The 25,616-nt window shown below is 32.2% G+C and overlaps 1 protein-coding gene across 1 annotated transcript; it reads right to left on the reverse strand.

Annotated features, from left to right (window-relative positions):
- Positions 1 to 14,401: 14,401 nt before the first annotated feature.
- LOC139846644 (cysteine proteinase 15A-like) lies at positions 14,402 to 23,208 on the reverse strand. The gene is made up of 4 exons (XM_071836130.1): positions 22,720 to 23,208; positions 15,725 to 15,844; positions 14,951 to 15,194; positions 14,402 to 14,856 (listed from the first exon to the last, which is right to left on the reverse strand). The coding sequence occupies exons 1-4, from the start codon at positions 23,173 to 23,175 to the stop codon at positions 14,585 to 14,587; spliced, it is 1,092 nt and encodes a 363-aa protein (XP_071692231.1). The 5' UTR covers positions 23,176 to 23,208; the 3' UTR covers positions 14,402 to 14,584.
- Positions 23,209 to 25,616: the final 2,408 nt, after the last annotated feature.

The raw sequence follows: 25,616 nt of genomic DNA on the forward strand, positions 1-25,616 counted from the left end.
TAAAAAAATTATTACTTACTATTGTATCGCACGCTAGTTATTAACAAAATGAGTAAGGCAAGTTTTAGTCACCGCTCTTGGGCATCCGAATATTAAGGACAATTTTTTATTTTTTTTAACGGAGAATTTATATCAACGAATCATTTATTTTAACGACCCTCATCATTTGCACCCACACACGCTAGAAGGAAACTCCTACCCGAGTTGCTTGGCAACTAATCGCGAGACCTGAGTTGCTTGGCAACTAATCGCAGGAATTTACTTAGACAATTTTTTATTATGTGTAGTCTAATACTCCATCCGTTCCAAATTTCCAATTTAATAGTGTTACGGACAAAAATTACACAGCTTAAGAAAATTTTATTATTACATTCTACTTTTTGTTACAGTTAATCTCAATTTCAATGGAATTTCGTGTTTTGATGATTCGATTAGTATTGTAGAGGAAGTATGTGTGCATATTTATGTATGTATCGATACTGCAATGATGAAACTAATTGTTGTAACAATAATGATAAAGATGAATCTGTTATTGAACAACTTAGTACCAAGAGGATTTGGTGAATGTGTATTTATTATGGTGAGAGAGTTGGTTACAAATAGTGAAAAGCTTAAACATTCTAAGTGAGGTGATGATATTTATATTACCATATCATTGCTTCTTTCATCAGGTAGCTAGTGTAATGCACATCATATTAGTTTCACTTAACAGATATTTTAAAGTTTTTCCATTTACTTTTACCTTTTTTTTTTTTTTTTTTTTTTTTTTTTGTCTTCTATGCATACATTTAGGGTATAAAAGAACGTTACCTACTTATGTTTAATCTATTTTAAAAAGTGGATTATTAATTTAAAACATTCTAAAAAAGAAATACTTGTAATGGACTATTAATATAAGATAGGTAAGTAATCATTTTTTATTAAGAGAAAACAAACCACAGAGTAATTAATTATATACTTACAATGTTTGTAAGCAATAATAGTTTAAAATGATTGGCACTAACGTAAATCTGTCTAACAAAACAAAATGCCACAACCATCGATGTAACAAATTAAGGATACCCTATTTAGGGCTGAAAAAGGAATGAATATACCATCTACAAACAATCCGTAAGATGATAGGTGAAGAGGATGGTTGAATGTCCCCTCAAGGAGAAGAAAAATCGTCAGAAGTATTTGGAGTGTCGATGAATGGGGAAGATATGATGTGAATGGTAGAGTAATATCTAGGGTTAAAAAGACGAATATACCCTTAACAATTAAATAATGGAGTGAATAGTAAATAGCAAGTTTCAAATAATATATTTAAAATATTGGTAATTATTAATCTTTGATCTAAATCGTGCATGTTTTTCAAGAAAAAAAAACAAAGCATGAACTATCATGCAGATTAATAACTCAAGATTTTTATAATGTGAAATAAATAATAATAATATATAATTAATTAAATATTGTATATATTTCTATTAAATTTTAAACTATATACGCAGTATCTTACTTTCTAATAAATTTTTATCATGATATGTTATAAATGAGTAATACACAAATTTTAAAAAAAAAAATTAAAAATAAAAAGAAAAATTTTAAGCTACCATGATGATATCATTAAAATAATTAATTATTTATTTAATAAAAACAGGAACATGTTAATTGTACAATATGAGAAGCATTATGTACAACCTTATGTTAAACACTCCCATGATTATATAGACAATATTTGAAGTATTATGTACAACCTGATGGTAAAACACATCGACCATATGTACAATTTTTGAAACTTTATGTATAATCTAATGGTAAAACACCTTATGACTATACGTATAATATTTGAAGCATTATTTACAATCTTATGATAAAACACTCCAATGACCATATATATAATGTTTAAAACAAATTATACAATATTTTAGAAAACACCTCATGAACACATGTACGAACTTTGAAACATATTGTACAACCTTCATATAATAATTGTATATTAATAATTTAAAAAAATTTACTTGTTATTACTAATAATTATTATTAAAACTATAAATATTTAATTCTTAAGCAAACTTTATTGTTATTATTATTATTATTATTATTATTATTTATAATTTATAATTATAGTTATAATTATAATTCAAATATATGTTCTTTTTTGGGGATTAAATACGTTACATATGTATGCGGAATACGTGTCTTAATAAAAGGTTGTAATGTAGACTTTTATGACAAAGAAAATAGTAATCGTGATCAAAAATTAAAAGACGGTGGTGGGAGAATGAAGGTGGTTCATTTATTTTGTTAAATATGCATATAGTTTATCTTTGATTATTTCGAATACATATGTTACGTGTAAACTATTCATGGTACGCCTTCATTATAATTATTTGATATATACATTTTATAAGCTTCAAAGATTTAGTTATGTTTTTTTAATGGTTTGGTAAAATAGAAAAAGTCAGTGGTGGTTGGAATGAAACTGAATTGGAACCGAATGAGTTTTCAAACATATTGAATGTAAATATTAAGGGAATTGAAGTGCATGTATTTTCAATCAATCAAATCAATCTTTATATCATCCTTTAATGTTGTATAAGGAATATAAATATTACGGAGTACTATATTATCTAATGAGGAGTGATATGTACACAACCACTTTTTACACATACACAATCAAACATGCTTTACAGTATTGTACAGTACAACACTATAAAACATGTTTGGTTGTGTATGTGTAAAAATGGTTGTTTACATATCATCACCCTTATCTAATAGATAAAAATAGTGAATAGTAACTAGCAACATTTTCATCCTTTCACCTTTTTTTTTATTCTAATTAAATTTCACTACACCAACAAAGACCCGCACACTTTTTTCAAATATTCAAATCGGCCCCCAAACAGGAGGGTAAACTGTCAAATGATCATTTTCATAAAAAATCTTAAATAAACTCCACTCAAATATTCAACGGATCATATCTTCTCGCTCGCAACGAGTTAAATTTTTCCGACACCATCGTTAAAATCGAAATAATTTTAGCAACACAATGTCACTAACTATACGCAATACAGACGTTTTTTAAAAAACGCTAAATATTTGGGGTCCTTTTCATACACGTTGATTTTGCGTTAAATTTTTAAAAGTCGATAATTACATAGCTAAACGCAGAGATAGACATATATTGTTAATTTAAAATAACATTTAAATTTTTCACGGGTTATACCTTTTAGTTCGACTCGAGTTGCGCTTTAACGACATCATTCTTTAGCCACGAAATAATTTTACAAATTAAACGCAATAAAATACATTAAAAACCGAACCCCTAGCGCAAAACGAGGGTTGAACAACTAGTTTTGTTACTAAACGTACATTTTATATGGACAGTGAAGTGATGCATTTTATTTTCTAGAATAGCTTCGCGACATGAATTTTGCACACATATATAAAATAAATATATCCACTTTTGGACTTCAACCCACATATTCTTAGTTGGACTGGTTAACTGATACTACTAGATTAATAGCCATTTAGTTATACATTCACATTTCTTTTTAATAAATTTATCAAATTTACATTAATTATTATTATCCTTATATACTAACAAAGATGGAAAATGTTGTAGTTTTATTTTATTTTATTTTATTTTATTTTATTTTATTTTATTTTATTTTTTGGAAAATGTTGTAGTTTTATTTTATTTTATTTTATTTTATTTTATTTTATTTTATTTTATTTTATTTTATTTTTTTTATTTTTATTTTTATTTTTATTTTTATTTTTATTTTTATTTTTATTTTTATTTTTTTACACTAAAAGAGATGAAAAATGTTGTAGTTTTAATTATATTTGACTGTAGTTTTATGTTTGCGTTCACATTACAAACGATCCTTCGATTTTTCCTATATTTTCACAACGGTCCCTCAAATTTACACTTTTTAAGGGGTAAAAATTGTAAATATATAATTTAATTAAAATATAAGAAACTTATTCCACCCGAATTTATAACGGGTCCTATCTTCTCGCTGGGTACGAGTTAAATTTTTCAGAGACTACCGTTCAACTCGAAAAAATCTTACGAACCCAAGGGGACTAACTACACGCGAAACGGACACTTCTCAAAAAACGGTAAACACAACGACAACATGTATCTTCCCGCTCGGCACGTGTTAAATTTTTTCGTGGGCAGCGTCAGACTCGAAATAATTTTATGAACAAAACAATACTAACTACGTTCGAAACGGACACTTTTTTAAAAAAAAAACGTTAAACACAACGATAGCCCGTATCTTCCTGCTCGCCACAAATTAAATTTTTCGCCAGCACCATTAGGCTCAAAATAATTTTATCAACAGAACGAAACTAACTACGTTCGAACCAGACAGATTTTAAAAAACACTAAAGACGACGACACCAACAACGACGCATAACAGATGGTCCGCTTTCCCTTCTGTAAATAAAGCTGCGTTAAATATGAATACGCTAGCCGAAAGTTCCCGCCGCATCGCGCGGGCCGGTCCGGACTAGTTTGTTAGTACGGAGTACCCTGATTATATTTTTCTTCAAATTTCAAGAAATAATATTTTGTTGATATGATTTATTATCATTTTCTATAGATTATCAATTGCGAACGATAAATTTGTTCATGTTATTTTGTTCCAATCCAAATTTTCAACAATGGCCTAATTGAATATCTCAAGATCTTAACCAAAAAAACATAGTAATAGATATTAATTACTTATTATTTTATGTTGACGGGTTACAAAATTTACCTACTAATAATTTTTTATTAATTTTATAACAAAGTCCACACTCCGTATTACTCCATCCGTCCCACTACAAGTGTCCACTTACTTTTTGCACACAGTTTTAGGAAATCCCACTAACTTCATTTTCTACCAATCAGAAATCTTCTCTCTCTAGAATAACCTCTTTTGATTGGTTGAAACATCAAGTGGACACTTGAAATGGGACATCCCAAAAAAGAAAAGTGGACACTTGAGATGAGAGACGGAGGTAGTATATAACAAGTCATTCGTTTTACTTTCTTTAATCTAGTGAATCTCGTTTTCACCCGGATCTCGCTGAAGAGCTCACATGGGCCGGTTATGGTTGACATTATCTTGATCGCGTGTGCCCTTTCTGGTCATGTCTTCGTGTTCCTAGGCTTGTCTCGTAGCTACGGGGTGTTTAGTTAGACTGCCAAAATTTTGAAATTCTCGTTGAATTTCATATCTCCAACTTCTTCCGTTTGCTTTCTCCAGGTGGCGAGTTCCATTATGGATCTCTAGAGTTCTGTTGAAGGAGGTGATGGTTTTTTGCTTTATGTCTCCGTTTTGGAGGTAGTCTGGTGCGACGGGTGGTGGTTATTCTGGCCTTTTGCTTTTTGACAGAATCTGCTATTTGGTTTTGCTTCCCTATCCGTGATCTTCTTTGCAGCGTTTGATCATTAAGGATCTGGTTATCGTGTATCTTAGATGACTAATGGTTTTCTGGTCCAACAGTCATCGATGGCTTCTTCGATCGATACACGCCAGTTCCATGGTAGTTATGTATTCGTGGTGGTTTGCGTTTTCCCCCGATCACCACCTTTTGTTTGTAGTTTATTATAATTATTATTCTGAATTAATTTGTTATAGTTTTAGGGCTCGTTTTGAATTCTTATATCAGAAACATTTTTAATGTTACTACGTTATGTGGTAGTTTTAATTGAACTATATTTATTTCAATATATACTAATTGACACCACATTTTTGGCCGTTTGGCCTAAAAAACTAAACCAAACGACACATAAAAACACAAATGGAACAAAACAAATTTACCCCCCAAAATTTTAGCAATATGCAACTTCACCCCCCAAAACAGGGGTACAAAATGTCAATTTTTTTTTTTAATTAATAAACTCCACCCGATTTTTCAGAGAGTCATATCTTCCCGCTCGGTGCGAGTTAGATTTTTCCGAGACCACCGTTCAGCTCTAAAAAATCTCAAGAATCCAACGGGACTAACTACACGCGAAACGGATATCGTTAAAAAAACACTAAATAACGGGCCCTATATTCTCGCTCGGTGCGAGTTAAATTTTTCCGAGACCACCGTTCAACTCGAAATAATTTTTACGAACACAACGCAACTAACTATACGCGAAACGGACATCGTTAAAAAAGCTTTACATACATATACATACACGTTCAACAAACAACCCAACATACTAGATATATTAGGTACCAAACAACGTATATCCAAATTCGACCGCGCGTCGAATACAACCGCAGCAACGCGCGGTCGAATTTTTTCTAGTTTATATAAAATGTTTAACCAACGTTAGAGATAAGTTTTTTAAGTCAAATGTAGTGTTCCAAGTAGGGATGTTAATGGTCACGTGATCTAGTGGATATCCACCCGATCCACTCTTTTCGTGATGGATATGGATGAACATAAATAGATATGGACACGGATATGGACGAACCTAAATGGATATGGACACGGATATGGACAAACCTAAATGGATATGGATTGGACATGGACATGGATGAAATGTTTCATCCATAGATATATCTATCAACACCTGAAATACAAATACAAATACATACATATTGATATATGCTAACATATTTACTATTACACGTGCAATTACCGTTAAATTTACATTTTACTTTCAACCTTATAATAAAAAACATATATATTACAATAAAACACAGATATTTAACAAAATAAACATACAAATTAAATATTGAATTACAATATTAATAGTAATTTCAACAAATTATGTCTTATTTTTGACAAAGATTACACATTCTTGTATAAATTTTAATTATATCATGTTTGCTCTACTACACTTCTATTTTCATGGCATATTGGGATATATTATAACATTTTTTAAAATTTAATTAATATCCATTAACCCGCTTTTTTTACAGCGAATGGGATCACTCGAGGGGGACTAAACCATCCGTTGCGATCATCTCCCGTTTCTACTATGCCGATGCAGCGATAATAAAGGAGGCAGGCCACCAACCGCTGGACCACATCACAACTTCTACCATTAACCTGCTTAATCCAATGACGAACTCAAATTAAATAGATATGGATAAACAAAAACTATATGAATATGGATATGGTTACGACACCATCCGATCCATATCCGATCCATTGTCATCTTCAAAGTTTTATTAAAAAAGATGGTGCAACTTGAAATTACATTATACTCCGTATTATATTATAAACATAAAAACTGGGCACCGTTCTATCATTTTATTTATTTATTTATTTATTTTGTTTCTAAGCATAAAAAATTTAATTTTATATATACTTGTGTTGTCATGTTCGTATTAATCAGTTCATTGATGGTTACGTTTTTGTAATATTGAAGAAGCCAAAACTAGTCAAGCTATCAGAAAAAAATAACGTTTGATTAAAGCATAGGTAGGATATTGACGTGATGAGTGTTATTTTGTACATGCCAACTATAAGTTTTAGCAAATACTTTAGTCTACTGGTGCATCGGGATGAAGTGGAGATGTCTCAAATTCGTGTCCCTCCTCTGAAAAATATCCTTAAAATTTATTTTCTAAAAGTCAGAAAAAAGTTATGGTTCAGAGTTAATGATACTAATATAAAACTACATATTAATGAATAAAATTAAAAACTTTTCAATAAATACATAAACGTAAGTTTAGTATTCTCTATAATCTATTAATTTATATACTCGTATTAATTTTAACTAGTTTTGGAGTCCGCGCTTCGCAGCGAATTTTCGTTAACAATATGAACTAAGATGCAGTGATAATTAATAGGATATTTACATACATAGGAAGTGTTTATGCTGATAGTTCGCAGTTTACATAATAGGACTTCATCACTAAAGTATCAACTCTAGTTATCCTTTTTATATTATTAAGGAAAAACATACGAAACAACATCCAACTGATACACATATAGTGTAAGTGGCAATTGAAGTCAAAGAAACTGTAGCATTCTCTGTTGGCATAAAGGAAACATCATGAAGATAAAAGTGAATGATATTCGAAACAACGTTTTTATAGAATCGATAAATAATATGATTCGTAGACCAATGAAACATTAACCTGCAATTCTTGCAATTCTTTCTGGTAATGAAGTCAACCATACCATCCAAGAACTCATGCTACCATTCCTCAATAGATTCAAAGAAGCCTTTTCATCTTCTTTTGTAGTTCAAATGGAAGTTGAAAGAAAAAAAGTAGAATTCTTATGGAAACTGTAACTAAGATATGATGCATTCTTTGTACCCATAATATAAGAAATTAAATGTTAACCATACCTGTGTCCGGTTGTCAAGAACTGTGGTGGTTGTGATAAATTGGCACTCGGCTCTATCAACTTCGTGAAAGTCAGAATCTTATTGTTAACAATTTAATTGTTTCAACCACATTAATATATACGCACACAAAAGGATGAGAGCAAAAAGTTGGGGACTCGAGTCGCCAATTAAAGATGACTTAAACACATGTATTAAGAAAAGAAAATACACAGTTTCAGTTGTAACTTCTAAGAAACTTGTTACAAATATGAATATGGTTTTGTATCCACCAGCCAACACCATATGTGTGGTAATACTTCAAAACCCTCTCCTTTCTTAAACAGGGGTTTCAGAACAACAGTGTAACATTCAAATGGTTGATAAACCCATCAAGCCTACAATTACTAGTGGGATTTAACATGCAGGTGTCTCACTATAGTTTTAATAAGTGTTTAACACTCCATTTTGTTATGCCAATGCATTCTTTCACTACAGTACTACACAATACCTAAATTTCCATTACTCTTAATCTAGTAACATAAATCTTGCCACCTCTTTGAGTCTTTTCACGCCCCTTAGTAATCCATATCCCTATACCTGTATATATCTTAATTAGATATAACTTTGGATCAAAGATATGGAGTATTCGAAGTACTCATTTAGGTTCAAGGTACCACCTTTAGATTATGTGTGCCACTGACTGAAAATAAGTAGCACAAAACAAATTCATGTGACCAAATAGTATTCGCTTAAAAGTTAAAACAGTCGCACCTTCAAATCTAAGCAATCAACGGTAACCCTGAATCTACTATGATACTAAACTAATGAGATGCTCTAAATCGCACACACACAGGGCCGGCTAAGGCTATGGGCGAAGCGGGCGACGGCCCGGGGCATCACGCGGTTAGGGGCATCATTTCGAAAAAAATTATTAATACCCATAGTTTAAACCTCATAAAGATATATGTTTACATAACTGTTTGGGGCATTTTATTATCATTTAGCCCGGGGCATGCAAAAACTTTGACCAAAATTTAACCGGCCCTGCACACACACATACATACTTGAAATTAATGCATTTCAATCAAGCTTACACATGGACTTGTAAAACAAGCACTATAATTACTATCAAGTACGGAGTAATAACAAAAAAGAATAACAGTAACAACAACAATTGTCTTTATAATTAATAAACATGAATTAGTCAAAATTGAGGAAAAAAAACTAACTGCTAAAAGTACATTAGGTTCACCGTCGATATAAAAAAAGAGTCGTCCTTGTACGGAAGTATAGATCTACCGTTTCTAGGGTTAAACTTGATCGGAACACCTCTACCTGATTGCGTATTGAATTTGAATTAATACACCAAAATAAATCCATATATTTTATCCAATATATCTCTAGCTTCAGGCTGATCTGATCCCAGCCACCTAAATTTGATTTGAATGTATCGATCGGACCTTCTCCGCAACGGAATAGATGAACCTCTACTTCCGGTACTGTAGTTTGTGTTGATCGAGTCTTTGATTCTGATAACAACCCCTTGATCGTTCTATAGTGATTGTGGTCGATTGCTGGGTTTCTATGATTTCATCTATTTTGAGTAATTATTTTTTTTGTTAATAGTTTTAGGTGGCGATGGTCATAGGTGGGGTGGAAGACTGTTTTGGATGATATAGGATGAAAGAAAATGTGTGTTAGGGATGGTATAGGAGGAAAAAAAGTCAGGGAGTGAAGATGGAGAAGGATGGAGAAGGTTGTTTCTGGAGAGTATTAGAGGAGTTTTAGTGTAATTTAAAAAAAAAGCTACAGTGTAACAGTAAAGAGGGGTAATGTGGCGGGACTGTATTGGTTCCTCGTTTACGCTAATTAGTAGATAGTATAGTATAATTACTAGGATAGGATTCAAGAGACACCGGTAGGATTTGGGTGGTATGACACAACACAAGAATGTAAAATGAAGTGGGCTTTTATAGGGTTCCGGGTTCGATTTTACCGACTATATCTTGTTTTCTATATATTCATGTTTGTAATGCCCTTTTTTTTTTACGAAAAATACATATACATATATATATAATAATAATAAAAAGATCTGATGATCAGATCAGTTTACAATTATGACAGATCTGATGATCTGTTTGGCCTATTGCCTTCCGATGAACGCTTACAAACCAATACGTGACACTTACAATCATAACATACATACTAGTCGTACAATAAACACCCGACTTTGAACTATGGTGCGTTCTACAAAACGCTTACAAACACGTGATACAAGTGACAATACTCTAGTCGTACAATAATCACCCGGCTTTCTGAGGCATAGACTAATTAAGGTGCAACCAACCACATTAGAATACAAACATCCATATGTTATCCTAGCCCAACAACGTACGGCTCCCCCAGAGCTCTCAATCTTCCGATCACAACTCCCACAAGTCCTCGAAAATCTAAAACCGCGTGCCGGACAACCCAGAACACCCAATACGAGATCCGAAACAAAAAATGACCAAAGCACTCGACAACCTAGGATCTTAAAGTACCTGCCTAGAAAACGGACCACCTAAAATACCTCAGTCACACAAAACTCCACCTACGGATGGTTGAGAAAAAAATCGCGAGCCCTGTTCAGGAAATCTAGCCCTTTCGGCTATGTCGGCAACTACATTAGTTTCGCCCGACAAGAAACCAATGACGTAAAGGATGGAACGAACGGATCAGAATCAAGGACGTGAAAGAAACAGATCAGAAAAGGCAATAAACCGGAAATATCCAATACACCAAAAACTCCGAAAAAATTTGAGATCCGGCCAAGAGTCCGACCAACCTAACAGCCATCAAACCGAGAGATAAGGAGCAAGGGAGGATACGGAAGCATAGAAAAGAAGGAAAAGGGAGTTCATCGGAGCACCACGAAACCACCATGTCTGACTAGACGAGATGAGGTTAACACTACCAGCAAAACCCACTAGAAAAGGTTCGCCTTTTTATAAAACTAAAGGGTCTAGCAAGTGCCGGAAAACCACGCTGGAGAAAAGACTTTGGCGCCTCACATCTGAACAAATTCGGAGAAAACTGACCCAAGAAAATAGCTACATCTTTCAGAACAAAAACGAACACCCACCATGTCAAACGTAGAGCTTCGCGAGGTGCTCGTCACCTACGAAGGACGACGGAGCTGGCCGAACCACATGTACAAACATTAACACCACAGCCAAACCCTAACAGCAAAAGAAAAAGGAGAACCAAGAGGCATACCATACTTACAAACGGGTCAGAGAATGGGTGTGACAAACACAGACCATTCGTCGCCTGACCAACGCCGGAGAAGAGCAACCAGGCAGCCGGAGAAGCTGAGGGAGGAGGAAAGGTCAAATCTGAGTAAAAGCATTAGTAAAGGACGATAATAAAGACCATCGGACCTCCGACGAGGTGTCGGAGGCCGGGAACGATGACGCCAAAGTTAGGGATTCACCATAGGGAAGAGAGAAGCGGGAGACGTAAAAATAGAGAGAGAAAAATTGGTTTTTGCTCTAAGGGCTAAGTTTATATGGAAACATATTTAGTTGGCTGTTTATAAGCATTCAGGAAATTCTGTATAATTTTTTGTTTTTAATTTTTCTAAATATAATCCTAATGACTATGTTTATGAAAATAACATATGATTTAAATGATGATACATTATCCTAGTAAGGTGGTTATTAAGGACGGTTATTAACAAGGTAAAAATAAGGAATAGAAAAAGTTACGCCGTTGGTACATGTGGTTTGTTTACATTATCATGAAAACACCTAAACTTTTTTTTTTGCGTAGTTAGTACCTAGATTTTGTGTCACTTGCGCGTTTGGTACCCGTGGCTAAATGTTGTCAAATTTTAACAGTTAACCCCTCACATGCAGTGTTGTAAATCTCTCGAGATCTCCCCGAGATCTCCCCCGAGATCTCGTTTTTAGAAGGCAACCGAGAAGAGATGTTCATCTCCCGAGATTTCTCGGTCAACGGGGTCAAACTTAGTCAAAGCCACGATTTCTCGGATTTTCTTGCTAATTTGTAAGTTTTTCTTGTAAAATTCATAATTTCTAAGATTTTCTCGTTCATTTCTGGATATTTTTGTAAAATCTCGTAAAAACGTATATAAATATACATATATTTATGTTTTTATGTATATGTTTATTAAAAAAAATATAAAGTCTAGGTAAGTCAACGTACGAGATCTCCCCGAGATTATTCCAAGATGCCGAGATCTCCCTAAAAAAGTCCAAACGAGATCTCCTCTAGATCCGAATTTTCCAACCTTGCTCATATGTGACACACATGTGAGGGCAAATTCGTCCATTTAATAATTTTAAACTTATACTGATATTATCCATCGACCAGTATCCCCTTCTATCCCCTTCTATAAACCCTAATTATAAATATAAATTAAGCCAAATTACCAGCACATCGATAACTACTTCATTCCATGTCTAATTAAAAGAAGCTTATTATTCAAGAACTCAGCAACAATATTATGCAATTAGTTCCTAAAGGTACATATGTTTTAACCCTATAATTTACCATCAATTTTGCTTGCTTAATTCTACACTAGAAATAAAAAAAAGATCGAATCTTTTATGCGGGAAGTAATTCCCAATCAAAACTCATCAACAAAAAACTACATACCAACTCAATATCATATATCTTATATAAAATAGCATCAGCCCACTTGATTGCTTAATATCATCAGCCCATGGATTAGGTGGGAAAAAAGCTAACTTTGCTGCCATGGATGACTTCACACCTCCCATTTTGTGTGTCGAATATAATAAATTTAGAAATTTATATTCGTGAACTTGAAGAAATTAAGAGGGAGAATTGAGAAGAAGAGGAGTGAAATGATGGTTACCAGTCAACAATCGACGGCCACAGTATTATATATGCCTACATGTATATGTATATGCTTATTTGTTAAAATAATTAAACGAACGAATTTGCCCTCACATGCGTGACACATGTGAGGGTTAACTGTTAAAATTTGACAGCATTAAGCCAGGGATATCAAATACGCAAGTTACACAAAATCTAGATACCAATTACGCAAAAAAATAAATTTTGGTGTTATCATGATAATGTAAACAAACTACAGGTACCAATGGCGTAATTTTTTCTAAGGAATATGTCTTAATATTTAAGCATAGTTTTTATAGGCATATTTAAAAAATTTCTTTAATTTAACCATAGTTTTTATAGTCATATTTAAAAAAAATTCTTTAATACTACGTAGTAGTTTTTTTTATGAAAACAACTTCTAAAAATCACAATTCAAAATACCAGCTTTAGCCAACACTTTACCCCCGGACTATTAGACCACCACCGGACTAAAGACCAAATCATCACCGGACATGCACCGGACCACCATGTTAATTATTATTACCCCTATATACTAATATGTATGGGCAAAATCGTAGTTTCAGTTTTATCCGAATGTCGTTTTGAGTTTGCGTTCACACTACACCCGGCCCCTCAAATTCGGCTTCATATACAAAACGACCCCCCAACTTTCTACTTTTTTAGGGTAAAAAGCGTAAATATATAATTTAAAAAAAAACAAAAGAAAATGATTTCACCCGTATTTTTAACGGGCCCTATCTTCTCGCTCGGTCCGAGTTAAATTTTTCCGAGACCACCGTTCAACTCGAAAAAATCAGACGGACACAACGGGATTAACTATGCGCGAAACGGACATCGTTAAAAAAACACTAAATAACGGGCCCTATATTCTCGCTCGGTGCGAGCTAAATTTTTCCGAGACCACCGTTCAACTCGATATTATTTTACGAACACAACGCGACTAACTATACGCGAAACGGACATCGTCAAAAAAACACTAAATATTTCGAGCTATATTTCATAAATATACGTACACGTCCAACAAACAACCCAACCTACTAGATATATTAGATACCAAACAACGTATATACAAATATGACCGCGCGTTGAACACAACCGCAGCAACGCGCGGTCGAATTTTTTCTAGTTACTCCTATTTGTAATTATCAATTAATTATTAATTTGCATATGTACACTATATCTTTATTAATTAATCTTTGTAAACCAACTTAAAAACTAGTTATTGATGATGCGAAAGAAGAAAATCAATATCAAAATAGCATTAAAATTAACATATAACTGAAAGCACAAAACAATAAAACCTAGCAATGTTCATAGTGAAACCGATATGCATACATATAGTAGCAGCGCATAACCTTTCAACAATAGGCATTTCTTGTAAATATGTACAACAGATTTTGTAACATTCAGTCAACAATTCAAACAATTCTTTCAAGAATTTGTAGAAACCACTGCTGAAACCATTGTATCCATTCCACATAGATTGTACCCGCTGCAAATCTTGTAGTACCCATCTTCTCCCCAGTTTGGTCCCCATGAGTTCTTAATGATCCAATATGGCTTCTCCTTAAGTCTACTTGGCGCATACTCGGCTGACCCATACCCGACCAAAAGAACACCATGATCCAATCGCTTCTTTGAACAAACATACGGGCACGACACTTTACCAATATACGTTTGCATCCAAGCTGCATTGATTCCAACTGTAACAACAACAATAAAAAGGTTTTAGTCAAAACTGCATAAAAAAGGAAGAAAAAAAAAGTTCATATGACTATGATTTGGTATGATATTTACTTGCGAGAGGGCCGTGTTTGACCAAATTAGCAGCGATTTGGTCTTCGTCTGTGCCAATGACACTGAAATTAGCTACTGATGCAGCGATTTTGGTTTTGTCAAAGTGACAAGTGCCATCTTTTCCGGTGTAAGGGTAATCTGCTTCTTTTTGAACTCCGCCGGCTTTAAGAATATATTCAAATGCGTTGTTCATCAGCCCACCATTGCAGCCAGCGTCACATGAGGTCTTTTCAGCTGGATCGCACTGTAAATAGTTTAGGAAGAAACACTGTTAGTCAAACACAAGCAGTTCTCAAGTAAATAACTTCTTGTTTACACACCTTTTCCATGAAAAACTCTTAATAAGACTCGAGAAAATGTACTTGCATATTAGAATGACAAACTCATACACCCACTACACGAATATATACATTAATCCACGAATATGTCAACACCAGGACTTGAACCCTCAATCTCTTGGTTGAAAGGACCACTACAATATTGCGAGGCCAATGACCTTTTCGTAACATGATTACGTATATAACAACCTACTTTCATATATTTACAATGTTAATGTTAACTGGTTATGTGACTCATGTAGCAACATAGAGATACAAATGTAGTGTTGAAACAAAAATGTACAGTAATATATTATAGACCTTTTGCAGAATATTGTCACTATTAGAAGCCCAAAACTCTCATTTCTTGATGCAATTTCAGGAGCAATAAATTATAAATATTTAATGAAATAATAGATATAGATACTACTAAAATTGTAAACAAGAAGCTACAAACCTCATGATCACAATCCACAAGCTGTTGTTCACTTAAGCTAACCAGCTCCCCAGTTTGAAGAAAGTGTGATCCTTCCAAAGCTCCAGTTGTACTAAATGACCAGCATGACCCACATGACCCCTTCAACAATACACACACAACACAAATCAATCACATACAATATCATATATGTTATAAAATATCTAGATTGTGTTATAAAATATCTAGATTGGATGTTAATTTTATTATTATTATTATATTTCTTGCATAATAATATTTTATACTATAAATAGACATGTATGGTAACCATTTAAGGTGCACCATTTCTCTTGAAATATCAATATTTCTTCTCTCCTTCTTCTCTCTTTTTCTCTCTTTGTTCTTATAACCATTAAAGGTAGTTATAAGCCTACTGAATTATAACACGTTATCAGCACGAAAAGCGTAGTGTAATTAAAAGATATCTCAAACGATCACGAATCACTAATCAAGGTATGAAATTATTAATAATTTTCAGACTCGAATATATCAAATTTTGGACTACTAACATTTATATTTATGTTATTTAAGTTATATATGGTCGGTTATACCACCTGAATTATATTTCTGTAATCTAACTTTTACTAACTTCACTAACATTTATATTTATGTTATTTAAGTTATATATATGGTCGGTTATACCACCTGAATTATATTTTCTGTAATCTAACTTTTACTAACTTCACTAACATTTATATTTATGTTATTTAAGTTATATATATGGTCGGTTATACCACCTGAATTATATTTTCTGTAATCTAACTCTTATTAACTTCACTAACATTTATATTTATGTTAATAAGACCTCATGATTGTACGCAACACGTCATTTGACAACACGGTACTTTATGTACGCAACACGTCATTTGACAACACGGCACCATGGGTCGAGATTAATTCCGATCAATACGAATACGACGGGGTCTTTATATGTTATCTAACATTTATGATTACTTATGCAATTAATCATTATTTATTTCATGCATACTAATGTTTATTCTTAAATTTATAATTTTAAAAGTTAAAATAAAAAAAATAGTTTGTATTTTTATTAAAAGTAAATCTTAAAAGTTAAAATAAGAAAAAGTAGTTTGTACTTTTATTAAAAGTAAATCTTAAAAGTTAAAATACAAAAAGTAGTTTGTATTTTTATTAAAAGTAAATCTTAAAAGTTAAAATAAGAAAAAGTAGTTTGTATTTTTATTAAAAGTATATCTTAAAAGTTAAAGTAAGAAAAAAAAGGGATGGTAAAATGGAATAGTTTTTTTGTCAAAAATGAAGTATTGAAAATGAAGTGGTCTCCTTCTATAACTAAAAAAATATATATACTTTTATCAAATGAATTTTTTTTGTGGCCGACAATTCCAAACACGTGTCAGTGTTTAGTTTATTAAGAATATCTCTTGCTTTGGTGAAAGGTCACGATCACGATATCGGGTGTTGTGAAAGAATTAAAAAATTGGTCAAGTGATCTTTTAAAAACTAGAAAAAAAATTTAAACAAAAATTTTTTTTTATATATTTATAATTTACGGGTAACGTAAAAAAAAAGGAAGTTTTTTTAAAAAAAAAAAAAAAACAAAGAAAGTGTTTAAATGAGTTTTACAGAAAGGGGGAAAGCAAAGTAAAAAAAAAACTTTTTTCCAAACAAAGGTAAATGAAAGTAGGACTTAATACAAGAAAAAAGTAAACATCTCCTAGACGTGATAAAATCTATCAATGATAAGTATTAGACTTGATGAGCTAAATGTGACAAAAATGTTTCAACATGTCTTATGTTAATTTTCTAAAATAAGTTATTATTATTCCGAGTTTAACACATATACATATGTTAATTAAAAACAACCTTTTTGTTCTTATGTAGTGTTGGGTTGCAATTTTGATTGTATGCCATAATTCCATCCAGTAGAGTGACAATAGAAAACTTTTGATGATAATCAATAAAAAACTTTTTTCCAAACTTGTCAAATGTTTTGTTAAAAACGTGACCGTTGAAAAAAGGAGGTTGAATAATAAAACTTAAAAAACAAATTATTTTTTTAAGAGTGTGCATCAAAATGGCCCGTTTAATAATGGGGAGTAAAAATATAGTCAAATTGTTTCAACGAACAAGGGTTCAATTGGATGTCTCTTAAAAAAAATCCGCGGGTAAGGGTGATGGATCCAATGGATCCGCATCCACGACCCGCGGGTGCTATTCCTAATTGTGACAAGTACAAATCAACTAAAAGTCTAAAAAATAAATGCTCTTATAGGGACCAAATGTTCACAATAATTGCCTAAGCTAGATATGAAACAAATAGTTCATAAAAAAAAAAAAAAAAAGGTTGTTGTGCGTTTTCGGGATGATAGCCGAAATACACTTACAAAAGTAGGTCAGCCGTCAATTCTTTATGGCCATATCAACGTAGATCAATAAAATCATTTATGATTTTGATAAAAGATTAATTAAAAATTAATTGTTTTTTGGTCTTGGATTCTCGGTAACAAAAGCAAAGGTTGTTTTTGGTTGCCACAACAAACAAGACAGAGGTTGTTGACTTTTGTTGTTAAACATGGCACAAGTGAACAATAACAATAGATTATTGTTTTTGAAAAGAATAATGATGCGTTAATTGTATAAAATAAAATTAAAGAAAATGGTTTTCATTGATGACTATGAACAAACGCAAACAAAGTGTTTGTGGTATTTGGTGATTAAAAAAAAAGTGCATCTAAAGCTTCTACTGAAAATAATATGCATCTAAAGCTTCTACTGAAAATTAATGTGCAAGGTACAACGTATAACTATATGGTCAAATTCATTTGAGCCTTCGGAGTCACAAGTATATGATGTATATATATATTACTCAATTAACAAAATAGTAAATCTAAATTAATTCATATGAATAGTAAAACGAAATTAATTAATTTACTATTCACATAAAAAGCGCATATGATAAAAAGCGCATCGCATATGATAAGCGCATATGATAAAAAGCGAATATGATGAAAAGCACAACGCATATGATGAAAATCGCATATGATTAAAAGCGCATATGGTGAAAAACACAGCGCATATGATTAAAAGCGTATATGGTGAAAAGGATATATGATAAAAAAAAAAAAAAAACACATATGGTGATTTATAAAAAAAAAAAAAAAAAAAAAAACACATATGGTGATTAATGGAAAGCACATATGGTGATTAATGAAAAGTATATTGTGAAAAAGAATCACAAATGTTTCTTGAAAGAATTCAAGGTAAGATATATGAACCAATTCATCCATCATGTGAACCATTTTGATATTTCATGGTTCTAATAGACGCATCTAGCGGATGGTCTCATATTTGTATGTTATCAAGCCGTAATATGGCATTTGCAAAGTTTCTTGCACAAATTATTAAATTGAGAACACATTATTCTGATTACACCATTAAAAGGATGAGACTTGATAATGCTGGTGAGTTAACATCTCAAGCATTTAATGATCATTATATATCTACAGGGATTGTTGTTGAACATCCAGTTGCTCATGTGCATACACAAAATTGGTTTAGCTGAATCAATAGATAAACGCTTACAGCTAATAACTAGACAATTGATAATGAGTACAAATCTCTCAATATTTATATGTGGACATGTAAATTTACATGCTGCGACATTAATTCGCATTATACCATGTTAAGTCGTAAATATTTTCACTTAATACTTGATTTTGGCCAAGAGCCAAATATTTTCTACCTTAAAACATTGGTTGTGCAGTGTATGTTCCAATTGTATCATCACAACACAATAAAATGGTTCTTCAAAGAAAGATGATAATATATTTTGAATATAAAACATCTTCAATCATAAGATATATTGAACCCATGATGGGTGATGTTTTTACAGCACGTTTTGCTGATTGTCATTTTAATAAAACATTGTTCCCTAGATTAGGGGGAGAAATAAAAATAAAAAATAAAATGATGCTTCATGATGTGAACATCAATTAAGGTATATTGAACTCGCACAAAAGAATGTGAAACGAAAGTTCAAAAATAATGCATATGCAAGAACTTGCAAATTAATTATTTTATGCATTTACAGATATAAAAAAGTGACTAAATCATATATACCAGCGATAAATGCTCCAGCTCGAACTGAAATTCCAAAAGCTGGCAATAATGTCACTGTTGAGTCTTTGCCACGCATCAAACGTGGAAGATCAATTGGTTCCGAAGATAAAAATCCTCGAAAAAGAAAATCAGCTGATAATGAGGTAAGAGAAAGTGTTCAAGAAGAACCACAAATCAATATTCCTTCTGCAGAGGATATTGATAAATGTAAATACTAAAATTGCGATAAATTATGCAATATTATGGAACCGAAATGAAACTAAAATCTCTATGAGATATTTTCATATAATGTTACAATGACATCATGAATAAAGATGATGATCTGGAACTAAAATCTGTCATTGAATATACAAAATGGACATGATTGAGCTCAATGGAAAGGAGCAATAAGAGCTGAATTAGAATCGCTCGATAAAAGAAAAGTTTTCGGATCAATCGTTATCACTTTTAAAGATGTGAAACGTATGGGATACAAATGAATTTTTATCCGAAAAAGAAATGTGCAAATGAAGTTACAAGGCAAACTAGACTTGTAACTCAAGATTTCCCATAAAGACCGGAAATGAATTATGAGGAAAACTTATCCTCCTGTAATGGATACAATTACTTATTAGATACTTAATCAACTTGGTAGTTACTTAAATGCATCTCATGGATGTTGTAACTACTTATCTGTATGGATCACTTGATAGTGATATACATGAATATACCTGAAGGGTTTAAGGTATCATAAGCATCTAATGCAAAACCCAAGGGAATGTATTCTATTAAATCACAAAGATTTTTTATATGGGTCTATACAATCGGGACGTATGTGGTATAACTGATTAAGTGATTACTTGATAAGAAAAGTGTATACATATAAACTTATTTGCACATGTGTTTTTATTATGAGAAACAATGATCGGATATGTATCGTAGTTATTTATGTCAATATTCTTAACATCATATGAACAAATAAAGAGATCTATGAAATCATTCAACTTCTAAAGAATTATTTTGAAATGAAAGATCTTGAAAAAACCAAGTATTACCTTGGATTGCAAATTGAGCATATGCCTAATGGTTTACTTGTACATCAAACAACTTATACCGAAAAGATTTTAAAACATTTTTTTAAAGACAAACTCATTGTTGTTAGATCACTCAATATTGACATTGATCTATTTCATCCCTGCGAAGATCATGAAAATCTTAAACAGATCGGAAGTTCCATATTTTAGTGCAATTGAGGTTCTTATGTATCTTATAGATTGTACAAGACCTGACATTTCTCTTGCAGTTAATTTGTTGGCAAGATTCAGCTCAAATGACAATGGAGCGGGATCAAACACATATTTTGATACCCTTGAGAAACTGCTGATTTAAAATTATTTTATTCTAACGTTTCAAAACAAGATTTGGTTGATTATGTATATGCAGGTCATTCATCAAATCCTCATAAAGATAAATCTCAAACTCGATATGTATTCCTAAATGGAGGTACCACAAAATTATGGCGTTCTTAAAACAAACACTTATTGCAACATCATCAAATCATGACGAAGTGATTGCATTATATGAAACTACTCAAAAATGTGTTTGGTTGAGATCAATAACACAAATCATTAATGATTCTTGTGGACTAGAACGCTATAAATGACCAACAACTATCTTCACCAATAACTATATATGAAGATAATGCAGCTTGCATAATACAAATGAAAGAAGAGTATCAAAAGTGACTGAACAAAATATAAATACTGAGGAGGCGCCAAAGCCATAGACGGTCTTAACGGTCATAAGTTTGATGGAAAAGAATGGTATGTTGGTAAGGCTCAGAAAAGACTACAAGGGAATAGGAATTGAAACAAGGGTTTGAGCAAACCATGAAGGAGACTGTAGACAAATCACAGGGGCTAAACTTGTACATAAAAGATTTAGATGATACAGTTTCAAATGAAAACCTCAGATTCTTCTCATATACTCAAGATCTCGTAAAAGACAACCAGATTAAAATGAGATACGTTCAATCAACAACTCTGCTGATCTTTATACCAAAGCACTGCCAACTGCTATTTTCAGAACACACGTTCATAATATTGGCATGAGGCATGTTCAGAAGATGTAACAACTCAGGCGTTGCCTACTTGAGGGGGAGTCAACTCTATGCTGCACTCTTTTTCCCTTAGCTAAAGTTTTATCCCAATGGGTTTTCTTTAGCAAGGTTTTTAACGAGGCAGTACTAGTTATTCTCTAATAAAATTGTCATCCAAGGGGGAGTGTTATAAAATATCTAGATTGTATTATAAAATATCTAGATTGGATGTTAATTTTATTATTATTATTATATTTCTTGCATAGTAATATTTTATACTATAAATAGACATGTATGGTAACCATCTAAGGTGCACCATTTCTCTTGAAATATCAATATTTCTTCTCTCCTTCTTCTCTCTTTTTCTCTCTTTGTTCTTATAACCATTAAAGGTAGTTATAAGCCTACCGAATTATAACAATATATACTTATTTTATATAGTCTTTGACTGTGTATAAGATAAGTTATATTCAACCAACATTTATTATACACCATGCTCACATATAAATACTTGTACCAAAACTAATTATTCATTACCTTAATCACAATATCATAACACATCAAATATTTATATTTAATTTTTAATTTTTAAATTATTTATTTTATCAAAAATAATAATAACCACAACATCATACCAAATCAAATATAGTAATTTAATTATTGCTCTTCATATATTTAAAAATCAAACCAAGCTTCAAACTTTCACATAAATAATGACTAATCACAACATAAGATAATAAGCAATTCAACAACTTATATAAAAAGGTCAACGTTAAATTATAAAATTAAAATTGATTACCTGATCTTTAACGGCAGTAACGGCGCCGTGATCACGCCAATCAAAATCAGTAGGAAGATCGTTAGTCGGCAAAATCGGAGCTTTATTAGCATCAGACGGAAACTTGAGCGGATTCTTTAACCCTAGGTAAGTTTTACGAAATTCAGATGGAGTTAAATCCGAAAATTTAGTAACACCGTGTTCAGCAGTTGGATCTAATAGCTGATGACGTTTAGCACGACGTAAGTTTGATTTAAAAACTGAAAAACGGTAATCGTGTTCATCTTGATTATCGTACTTTTTACCGAATTTGGTTTTGAAAAGTGTGAAGTGATGATCGGCGTTTAGTAGATGATCAGTTGATGTTTCTTCCGATGGGATGACTTGCCGGATTATCGGATCTTCAGTTAAATCATCGGCGGCGACGGTGGTTGCGACGATGAGAAAGAAAATGAAGATGAGAGAGAATAGTTTCATGGTGGAGATTGGGTGTTTTTTTGTTTAAAGTGTGGGGTTTGATTCTGAGTTATAGGGGTTTCTATCATAAGATAACCATTGAGATGTTGACACGTGTTGTTTTGGAACAATTTGTTCCTAAAATAATGGTCTGATGATGACGTGAAAAGAAAGAGTAGATAATTTACATTGTAATCCTTAAGATATAGATCATATATAATGTATAGTCCTTAATATTTACTTCTTTTACCTTTATGCAACGGAATTTATAAAAATACAATCAGTGAATGGATGGTGAGTTGTATGCAGTGTTGTAAAAGTCGGCCGACTTGGTTGACGCGTCGATCGATGCGTCGTTTTTTTGGTTCTCCGTCCCGTTTTTTCTGAAAACGATTCAAAAGATGGTCAAAGCTAAAAGTTGGGTCAAAGTCTGTCAGTGACGGTCAAAGTTGGTCAAAAACGGTCAAAATCGGTCAAATTTTCGTCAAGATGTGATATGTTTTAAAATTAGGGTTTGTTTTCATTTTTTGAGCCGCTCTTTTCTCTGTGTCCTTACTGATTATGTACTCGTTAACATTAATTGAGTTTGAAGTTTGATTGTATTTAAATTCAAGTTCTTATTTAATAAATTTATGGTACAGAATCAATTATTTTATACATTATAAATATATAATTAAGAAATTATTAATAAAGTCAACGTTGGTCAACGACCGATGCGTCCCCGACGTGTCCCCGACTCGGCCGACGCGTCCTTTTTAGGTCTCGACCGATGCGTCCCCGACTCGCGACTTTTACAACCTTTGTTGTATGTTCTTTTTCTAATGCGTTTAATAAAATGGTGGGTGCCTATTTGTTGAGATGTATTTTTGTAATTTTTTTTCACAGCTTAAAATACTGTAGTATAATAAAACGGAAATACATAACAGTATATACTATTTGAATTAAATGGTTTGGTTCAAAAAATTTGAATAGGAAGTTTTGATGGAAAATAAGTCACAACGGGGCAGTCTACAAAGAGAAAATAATCTCGTTTGACAAATATTTTCTCAACCCGTATGAACCGTTGAGGATGATAACAAATAAGGTACTTCAAAATCACCACAAATCAACCACCAAATCAACAATTTAAAAAAATAACAAACACACACAAATAAACGAGACTTTTTAAGTGGAAAACTTATCAAAATCAAGAGTAAAAATCATGGGACTCGTAGGCTACTTATAATCCATCCACTATGAGAGGTGATTCTCACACATCACTTTTTGATTCATATACATTTTTGTCTACAGTTAAGCCTTTAAGGAGTTGAACTTATATTAGTATTATAAGTATAATTAAGGGTCAAATAGGTAATTAGGTGTATATGAATCAAAAAAATGATGTGTGAAAATCACCTCTCACCCACTATCACCAATAAAAGAGCAATATAATAGGTATTCTTTAAATTAACTAGGGGTATACAAGTTCATCATACTCTTGAACTACACAATCAACAAGTATATGAAACAACCTAAAAACAAAAGAGGATAACAAAACCCAAAAATTGTTGCTATTCCAGCAGTTCTACACGAGCTACATACTTCCGTAGACAAATTCAACATTTGAAAACCTTGGCTCAGATGTCACTAACACAATGTCCAAAAATGGTAAAGATTCAACAGTTAGAACTACAGGTATCATCTCTTTTGTGAACTATAGTCTTTAATGACGAGAATTGGGTTTCTCTCTTTTTTGCGAACTCTCTTCTCTTGGATGTTTCAAATGGTTGCAATTGTTTTCTTAAATGATGCCCTAACTTGCAAGATCAAGTCAACTTGATATTCATGTTAATTGTTGGGCCTTCCTCATAAATGAAAACCCAAAATAAAACACAAGTTTGAGCCTACCTCTTCGTTTTTTTATTTTCCACAATTTTAAGTCACTTTTTTTTATTTCTTCATTCAACTTTTTATTTTTCATTTCTCCATCAATTTTATTTATTTTTATTTTTTTATACTCCAATAAATATAAACCGGTAAAAAAATGTATTTTTTATATTCGTTTTTCATTCTTTCAGTTCTTCACATATCAACTTTTTGTTTTTTTACTTCTCCACCCATAATAATCTTTCTCTTTTTTATAATTGCAAATCGAGGTTCATTCGCATGCTAGTTGTGATAATAGTTCATTACTCCGTATTCGACAAGTTAAAAAGCATGGTGTTGGCGTTTTCAAGTCGAAAAAGGGACTTTTTGGGTAAAATTAATAGAAAGCATTTATGAGCGGGAAGGTGGATTGGGATATTCAGTCAATTCTCGTGTGTGCTCTATTTGGTATTACATCATTAATGTAGCTTCATGTTTTACAAAGATTGGTTTCGCGTTTAATCAATCGTTTGTAAAATAAATTGGTAACGATTTGGATACACTTTTTTGGAAGAATTTGTGCTAGGTGATTGTAGATTAAAAGAGTTATTTTCGAG

The sequence above is a fragment of the Rutidosis leptorrhynchoides genome, chromosome 5, assembly GCF_046630445.1.
Source record: "Rutidosis leptorrhynchoides isolate AG116_Rl617_1_P2 chromosome 5, CSIRO_AGI_Rlap_v1, whole genome shotgun sequence".
Taxonomy (NCBI): Eukaryota; Viridiplantae; Streptophyta; class Magnoliopsida; order Asterales; family Asteraceae; genus Rutidosis; species Rutidosis leptorrhynchoides.

What these genes read in the sequence shown, in the direction of transcription:
- LOC139846644 (XM_071836130.1), bottom strand. Translation starts at nt 23,175, where the DNA reads ATGAAACTATTCTCTCTCATCTTCATTTTCTTTCTCATCGTCGCAACC. An exon ending in TTGTGGATTGTGATCATGAG is followed by an intron (nt 15,195 to 15,724) that starts GTTTGTAGCTTC and finishes AACTATTTACAG; the next exon opens with TGCGATCCAGCTGAAAAGAC. An exon ending in CAAACACGGCCCTCTCGCAA is followed by an intron (nt 14,857 to 14,950) that starts GTAAATATCATA and finishes TTGTTGTTACAG; the next exon opens with TTGGAATCAATGCAGCTTGG.